Below are 9,345 nucleotides of genomic sequence, written 5' to 3'. Positions count from 1 at the left end.
GGGCCACGTCACACAGTGGCCAGATGGTTGCTGACAGATTGGTGGCTGGCGTTAAACAACCATCCCATTCAGCTATCCATGTGTAGAGTCCCTCAAAGATAAAATGGTACTTATGTATTATCCCGTCCGGAAAATTTGGCAGCTTTTTGTTAAAGTTCTGTTTGATCCCCTAGCCAGATCTAACCATTTTTGGAAAGCTGAAAATCCCGGCTTTCCCTTGCACTGGGTCCCGAGTCAATGCGATGCCCCATTCCCAAGTTGGGGGGGGGGGGGCGGGGGTTTTGGGAAACGGGTGTCCCCTGCACTTTGCTGCAGAGAGCACAGTGGAATTGAGTCCCCTGCCCATGCCGGTAAGACAGAGAGGAGATAAGGATGCATAGCTGCTGGGCCGGATTTGTACTCTTTGCCACCCAAGGCCACTGTCATTAGCCGCCCCCCTTCAGTATAGGTAGCCAGCGACCCTCCCCCTTACCTCTAGTATAAGTAGCCTGATGACACCCCCCCCCAGGTATAGATAGCCACATGATCACTTCCCCCTTTCCCTCCAGTATAGGTAGCCAGATAACCCCTACCCTTTCCCTCCAGTATAGGTAGCCAGATGACCCCTCCCCTTTCCCTCCAGTATAGGTAGCCAGATGACCCCTCCCCTTTCCCTCCAGTATAGGTAGCCAGATGACCCCTCCCCTTTCCCTCCAGTATAGGTAGCCAGATGACACCCTTAATCCCTCCTCCCCGCCCCCCCTCAGTATAGGTAGCCAGATTAATCCCTTAATCACTCCCCCCCTCAGTATAGGTAGCCAGATTAATCCCTTAATCCCTCCCCCCCCTCAGTATAGGTAGCCAGCTCACCTTCACACTGCAGCAGCCATCAGTATCACTCATTTCTCAGCTCGTCTCCAGTGCAGAAGCTTCCCGTCCCCCTCTGTCTCCAATGCTGCCCTAGTCCATAACCGCCGGCCACAATGCAAACATGCACAGAGATCAAGGTGGCTGCTGCACAGGCGGCTAGCAGCAAAGTACTGCGGTCAGGTGCTCGCCTGATCTCCCTGCATTGCAGCATTTGCAAGCTTGCCACAATGCTGCAAAAGTTTATCCTGCTGCTTTGGTGCCCTTGCTCCTAAATCCGGCCCTGCATAGCTGCGCTGCTCCTTCATCTGTAATGAGAGACCCAGGGCACTTGACATAAGTTTTGAAGACACAGATTTATGCTGTGAAGTGCAACCCAGTGCAACAGAAAGCCGGGACTTTCAGCTATCTAAAAATGATCAGATCTTCCTGGGGGAGCAAACAGAACTTTAACAAAAAGCTGCCAAACTTTCCAAATGGAATAATACTTAAAGAGACTCCGTAACAAAAATTGCATCCTGTTTTTTTATCATACTACAAGTTCCAAAAGCTATTCTAATGTGTTCTGGCTTACTGCAGCACGTTCTACTATCACCATCTCTGTAATAAATCAACTTATCTCTCTCTTGTCAGACTTGTCAGCCTGTGTCTGGAAGGCTGCCAAGTTCTTCAGTGTTGTGGTTCTGTGATGCATCTCCCCCCTCCAGGCCTCTCTCTGCACACTGCCTGCGTATTATTTAGATTAGGGCAGCTTCTCTCTTCTCTCTTATCTTTTACAAGCTGGATAAATCCTCCTCTGAGCTGGCTGGGCTTTCACATACTGAAGAATTACATACAGGCAGAGCTGTCTGCACTCTGCAGGAAGAAACAGCCTGACACTTCAGTGAACGATAGCTGCAGGGGGAAAGAAACACACAAATGATCTCTTGAGATACAAAAGGAAGGCTGTATACAGCCTGCTTGTGTATGGATGTATTTTCTATGTGTGGACATACTGTACATCAACCTACTTCCTGTTTTGGTGGCCATTTTGTTTGTTTATAAACAAACTTTTTAAAACTGTTTTTAACCACTTTTAATGCGGCGAGGAGCGGCGAAATTGTGACAGAGGGTAATAGGAGATGTCACCTAACACACTGGTATGTTTACTTTCGTGCGATTTTAACAATACAGATTCTCTTTAAGTACAGATAAAATTAATAAAATCTTCCTCCATGTCCAATCAGGCCTCTATCAAGTTTTTCTCTACATAGAAAATTGAGATTCATCAATCCAAAGAAAAAAAAATAATTTTTTAAGGTTTAATTTCTAGCTGTCTTTCTCACCAATGGACAGATGTACCGCCATATTTCATCAGGAGTTTTCACCGATAGGGACACAAGCAGCAAAATATAAATTAATTAAAATGTTTGGTTGCAATTGAGGTTTGATCTGCTTTTACAAAACACACAAGCACACATACAAGCACACACACACACACACATACACAACACAACAAACACACAAATACATGAACACACACCTAAACAAACATGAACGCACATGCACACATGAACACACGCGCATGCATCTGCTTCACCAGAACTTCACCATGCATGGTAGCATGGTTTATCTCACTGCTGGAACAAACCATGTATGGTTACACCTATGGGGGCACTGTCATTGCTTTGGTATAGAGCTGTCTAAAAACAATGTACACATCAGCTCATCTGTCACATTTCAGCAACGGTCATTTGTCTGCAGAAATTCACTTACTTCTTCAACTATATGATAATGGATCATCGTACCTTTAAAAGTTTCTTTGTACAAAACCCCATATAAATATATATATTTACATTTACATTCAAATATATCCTTACCTAATATAATTTAAATATATAGATCAGTCTTTCTATATACATATATATTTAAATTATATTTTATAAATATATATCCATTTATAACTTTAAAACATCTAGAAAACTATTGTAGCTTTTCATAGACTCGACCTTTCTTTAAGGACTCTCGGACAAACAGAGGCAGCAGCTGCCCATACGGCATACTGTTCAGTCACAACTTATGAAAGAAACCTTTACACATCACAACTAATGATTCCTCATCAAAACACCTAAATTCACATACAATGTGCTATAACGTAACAAAAAATAAACCTAATAGGGCTTGCTCTATAAACCTGTATCCCTTCATTCTAGGAAAGGTGTCCTGGGACATTACAGTCCCTTTTTGAAAATAGAATATGGCACACACTGTTCAAAGCCACTCTATAGGATTTTAAAAAGAGGCTCCTAAATCATCTTAAAGAAGATAAAATTGTATCTTTAATCCCAAAAACATTTGTAATTACCCTTTATAAAAAAACAACCCCCCCCCCCCCCTTACAAATTTGGCAGTCCCTTGACTGTATGCTGGTGTAGCCCAACATGCTTAATGCTTTCGTGAGGCCAGATACTCTCGCAGGGAATGTGTCTGGGTTGTCACTTAACTCCACTCTTGAATGGTAGGTTGGAAGGTGAGGGTGAGGTGGGCTGAAGAGGACAGCCAGTGTTCCAGAGAAGGCAGAAGGGAACCTGGCAGTTCAGACAGAAGGCTCAGCTTGTGATCACAAAGATACTAGGTTAGAATAAGAAAGAAAAAATTACTGAAGGCCTTTTTAACATTAAGACTAAAACAACTATCTTCTAAGCTGGAGGTGGGATGTGGGGATATCCATTTTTGTTACATTCCTGGAATGATGCTTCAGGTCCACTTTAGTTAAGAAGAATCAACACAGTTTTAGATCAGTTTAAGCATACCTGTCAGCTGTAAGATGGAGAACACGAGGCACTTCAGGTCTGGATTACAGGACCTACACCCAACAGACTAGCCCTCACAGCCTACACCCAACAGACTAGCCCTCACAGCCTACACCCAACAGACTAGCCCTCACAGCCTACACCCAACAGACTAGCCCTCACAGCCTACACCCAACAGACTAGCCCTCACAGCCTACACCCAACAGACTAGCCCTCACAGCCTACACCCAACAGACTAGCCCTCACAGCCTACACCCAACAGACTAGCCCTCACAGCCTACTGCAGGTTTGCACTGTGGGCACCAAGGGAGAACTCTGGCTGGAACTACTAATACCCAACAGCTAGCTTATGATTCCCACAACCAGGCCTGGGACCAGCTCAGCAGGATCTCCCTCTTACAGTGAAGGGAACCTTTGCACTTATTTAATACAATTATATAGCCTTTTGAAGCAAACCTAAATTTTGAGAGTTGTAGTTATCCGTGTCCATTGAGTTTTTGCTTTACTAGGCTGTATGTGACCTCATGGTTAGTACACCACACAAGTTAAGTCATAGTCTAAGGTCACACTGGAGATGTCCATGCCTAAAATTCTGTCAGATAAGAGGATCTTGTCCTAAAGACAACACCCAATGCCCCTCATATTGAATAAGCTCAAAGGGTTTTTCATTGACAACCACACTGACATGTTACATCTTCAAACAATACAAAAAGTACCATGAAATGTACCATGCATAATATCTGGAGGTGGGGAAAACGGACTTGTTACTTACAGAGGTCAGTAAGGCGCTTATATTTCAAAAAACTTAAAATGAAAGGTGTAATAGGATTGGTTTGATAGGGACACGCACCTGGTTCTTATACTTGTGGTCCTCTCTTCCTGCTTGCACAAGCCACACAGAAAAAGCATGTAGTTAAGGGAACAAGTCATTTAGACCAGTTTCCTATCCTATATTAACATATGGCACCAGGAAAAAAAAAAGTAGTTTGATTTGCTGTTGACCATACAGATGTTCTAAGATAATTCTTCAACACTGGTGTCAAAATAAAGCACTGAAACCCCTTTCTTGGTACTTACTGAGACCTCACTAATGTTTCAGGGACAGAGAGCCCTGTCCTGTACTGAGTCTGGTGGCCTCACTGAAACGTAGAGGGTGAAGTATTTGGTTCATACTCCACCCATAGGGAATATTGCATTTGGTTCTGTTTGATAGTACAGTTCATTCCTTCAAACTTTTGGTCCCAGAGCCTTCTGTCATGCTGCCCCTACGTTTTGGAACTCCTTACCTCAACAGATCAGGACAGCTCCATCCCTGGACGTGATTAAATCCAGACTGAAAACCCACCTGTTCAGTTTGGCATTTGCAGAAATATAACTTTTGTTGTGTGAATACTTCATCCTACTACCAATTACTGAATCTGAGAGAGCCTAAGCGCTTTGAGTCCTATGGGAGAAAAGCACTATAGAAATGTTATTGTATTCCAATTGCCTTCTCTGGTAAAGGAACTGAAGACAAGAAACCCAGCCTGGTCAATTATTTTAGTGTATATACATTAGCTGTGGCACCCCTTCTGCTAGTACTTAATCTACAGCTACATTGCCATCTAATTATTACAAAATAAATATTTATGTCCAGAAATAAACTTCCAAGAAAGGGTAAACTGCAAAAAATACTCTAGACCTCTCCTGTCCTTTGGAACTGGAAATTATAGGCAAGTGAATAGCACAACAGTAATTCAGCCAGAGCTGGTGAAGTCAGCAGCACAAAGGAATGGTTACTATCACACCTTACACCTTTGTGCTGAAGTAAGGGACCATACATAGGCCTTTATATACAGCTATATGAAGGTAACATAACTGGTATTATCTGGTATTCGTTTAATAACAGGCCTCAGTTGCATAAACCTCCATATCAGAGGTAATTTCGTTATTTTAAAATAAAAATAAAAACATATTGTTCTGTACCTCAGTATTCATGTAAATATATAACAGAGGAGGAGTAAAGGTTATCTAGACCCAAGCTACTGCAGTTCTGTTCTACAGCATAGACTTGATGGCAATATTTCCTACAAAAAGTATGTGGCGCAATACTACAAGCCTGGAAGTGTCTACCACAAGCCTTGCAGTGTCTCGTAGCGAGAAAACTTAATCTTGCTTTATTAAAAAAAGGGAAAAATGGAATTTTAACTTTTTAAATTGGATGTTTCATAAAACATTTCACTGGATTAAAAATAAAAGGAAAAGATAACGAAGAGAAGGCTGTGTACCAACTCTGGAGACATGTAGGAGATGGAATATTAGAAGAGAAACAGGCAACTATCTTGTGTATTCCCACTAAGGTGTTCAAGGCACTTCACATACTTTGCCACAATTCCACACAGTGCTGCTTGGACTACATAGGCTTTCAATAACACCAATTTGGGCAAGAATGTAAACAATCTGTAGCCTTGCTATGCAAAACAATGATACCTACTGTCAAGAAGGCTCAACAGTGGTCTTAGAACAGGTGTGGCATTTGTTCTGTCAACAAACCAAAATCTAAAGCTGCAGCTCTATTCCACATCTGCAGGGTATCCAGTAGTACTAGAAGCACAGTAATGTGGAGGTGCTGCTCACTTCTAGTGGCCCATGATAAAGTGATGTCCTTTTGTCATCACCTCCACATTTACTTTGCATCATTTTCTAGAACAACCACAGTAGACATACAATCTGAATCGTCTGAACTCTTCTAGGTCGTGTCACCAAACACTAGGTTCTTTTTTCTTGTTTCTGAAAAAAATAAACCAACATCTAATTTATGATTTGACTTTCTGCTACCTCCTACCACAAAAAAATGTTAGAAAATACCTTTTAGTGTTTTTAACAACATTTCAATAGAAACTGAAGAATATATGCTAGTGCCACCACAAGCAGCCTAAGTATAAACTTGTAACTTTCTTCCTCTTTGGCACCAGATATGGCATTGCACACCCCCGGGATTTCCCATGTTACATTTTTCTTGAAAGGTGTTTGGGATTTGCCCTTTATCAAAAAGATCAAGACCATCCTGAGAGAAAATTAGCAGAGTGCTTGCACAGAAGCCTTCAACCTTTATGGAACGTTTCATAGGAAACTGAGGTTAATAGCAAATACCTCTATTTTTTTTTAAGGATCAACTTCTTTCACAATGTCATCATTACTTGAGATTCCATCTTGCTTTTGTAACTCGAGTCAGAAGTGTGGAGCATGTTGGTTGACAATAGTTTTGCAGAGAAGCTCTGTCAATGCAGATAAAATCTCCCTACTTCTTTCACTTCACCTTCAATAAAACAAATATCGCCTCTAACGCCACAAGCATTTCATTAACCATTTGATGGTTAAGAGAACGTGTACAGTGAACAGAGTCTACTACTTAAAGATTAAGGCGCTGGCTATCCTTGCAGCCTGAGGAATCCATAGGCCAGCTAGTACCAAAGACAGTCTTTGCTGCCCTTAACGCATGAGGCATTTATCTCTCTTCTCCAAACCCCAGATTTCGTAAATCTGCAGGCTGGTTGTGAAATTTGGCAAATGAGACAAAGATAACAGCTTCACAGTGAAGGGAAAAAAAGTGCGCTGGATGTGAACAGGCGAGTAAATCATTCTCCTCACCCCCCACTTCTTGAGTCATTCCTAGTAATCAAAGGCAATTCAGGGAAGGGATCAAAATGGGTAGAGAATGCACATGTCTGTGGTTAGGATGTGGTTCCCATTCAACTCTCCTAAAATGCAATGGGATCTCAGAGAGTCTGTCAAAAACACCTCCAGAACAAAAACCACAAAAGCACTGTAGCGGAACCCCTGAGAGCTCCATAGAGGAATATCACGTGTTTCTGTTTGCAGATAGCCATTTCCTGGAAGTGAGGAAGTGCAGGACATTGGAGATGGCGGGGATGACATGGAATGGAAAGATAGAAATGAGTTGCAGAGATCATATTGTCCTTTTAGCATCCTTGCAGGTGGTACAAGGGATCGTAACGAGAGCTGCTCCATCTGCTGCTGGAGAAAAGTCACTCACTCATGGTAGAGAAAACATACAGCACATATAAACATACAAGGCAATGCCCTTGCTCCCTGCTGTGGCCCGTACGTCTGGCTCTTTGGTCAGTTTTTAGGAGAAGCTTCATTTATTTTTCTGTCTTTAAGTCTGTTTTAAAATTATTCTCTGGTTTTCTTTTAAACCAGTAGAATAAAAAAAAATAGAGAAGGGAGAAAGAAAATAGCACGACGTCTGGTTTACAATAAATAATCTGTGAGTACCGTCCGTGAATATTTTAAGTGCCAGTGTGAAAGCTGCTGTTGCTGGCTTTCATTGTACAGGTGAGTCAGTCTCCTGGGTCAGGGCAGCACAGACACTGGGCACAGCACCATACAAACACGTGCCTGCCAAGCTTTCCATCCCAGGTGCGAGGCTTTGGCACCACTGAGCCCCTTTGCACCTGCACTGCTGCAGATGATGTAGGTAGCTTCCTTATTGTTCTGGGTACTCTGTACAGGGTCAGATGAGGCTTCTAGTTCCTTCTTCCCCTGAAAGCAGAGGTTCCTGCTAACTGCTGGCTGGCCCATCATTGAGGAAGTAGGTGGTCATATCGCCTTTCCCTTTGACTTTAACAAGTCCTCGACATTCCATCTGATAACCTTTAGCTGCCAGGACTTGGTATAGATCAGTCGTAACCTAAGGGAGGAAAACATTTTTGTAAATGCATTTTTTTTTTAACTTCAAGTTTCTAAGAACAAATTTTACAAACAATTACAAACAAAACACGAGGTAAAGTATTAGCTGTTTTCAATTAAAGAAACATTTAATTTATTTTAGGCACACCATCATTGGATTGTTTCTCTACATAATCACCCCCTTTAATTAAGGATTTATCTTTTTGTGGCAGATCATGGTGACCAGGCTTATCCCTCCCCCCCCCCCCCCCCCATACTTGTAACCTAATAGTAGTGTTGATTTTTTAAATCCCCTTTTAATGTGTACATGATGGCCGGTACAGGCGGAGATTTAAGCCTTGCCTTTGTGTGTTGCTGCAGTTTGGTGTATGGAGACCACTATATATGACACACTGTGCAGCCCCAGTGACACTGTGTGAGTGTGAAAGTGATACGCCACACTTGAATCTTTTTGCCTAATGGCGTTATGCAAGGTGACTGGTATTCCTTTCACACAGACCTCCACCTTTACTTATGGGATCAGTGTTGACTGGCATCTGTTGATTTGACACCAGAGGGGGAGCACTGGTCTGGGGCTTTACGTCACTACATACAGTTCCCCATCAGGTCTGGAATTCTACTGAGCCTAGTGCTCTGCCCATAGGTGTCTTCACTGCAACCTTGTAACGTGTCACTGGAGGGGGCATGCTTTTCTCTTCCAATTTTTCTTGTGCAGTTCCCCATCAGGTCCATCTGATAATCTGTGCACTCCAATTGGTCGCCCATCTTTGACAAGTATTTTGATTGGTCCACCTTTGTGTGGCTTCTACTATATAAAGCTGCATGTTTGATGTAGACTCTAGAGCAGGTATGGGCAAAGTTTAAGCGGGTGTGGACCACATTCCTTTTTTATTTTTTAAATCTCCCTCTCTCCCTGCAGAGTTGTGAACGGCGATAAAAGAGGGTTAACACCTAATCGCCGGATCTCCATTAGCAACAATGTGTCACATGGCATGGCATGGCATCAGGATGTGCC

The 9,345-nt window shown here is 42.5% G+C and overlaps 1 protein-coding gene across 2 annotated transcripts in view; it reads right to left on the bottom strand.

Annotated features, from left to right (window-relative positions):
* Positions 1-831: 831 nt before the first annotated feature.
* The window catches only part of ADCY6 (adenylate cyclase 6), a 349,764-nt gene continuing 341,250 nt past the window's right edge, over positions 832-9,345 (bottom strand). For both annotated transcript variants that reach the window (XM_068267693.1, XM_068267694.1), the window contains exon 23: positions 832-8,331. In XM_068267693.1, the coding sequence (XP_068123794.1) occupies positions 8,203-8,331 (129 nt within the window). In that variant the 3' untranslated portion in view covers positions 832-8,202. The remainder of the gene's footprint in view (positions 8,332-9,345) is intronic.

This window comes from Hyperolius riggenbachi, chromosome 2 (genome assembly GCF_040937935.1).
Source record: "Hyperolius riggenbachi isolate aHypRig1 chromosome 2, aHypRig1.pri, whole genome shotgun sequence".
NCBI classification, from domain to species: domain Eukaryota; kingdom Metazoa; phylum Chordata; class Amphibia; order Anura; family Hyperoliidae; genus Hyperolius; species Hyperolius riggenbachi.
The sequence above is the reverse complement of the archived record's forward strand: the minus strand, read 5'-3'. Positions and strand labels throughout refer to the sequence as shown.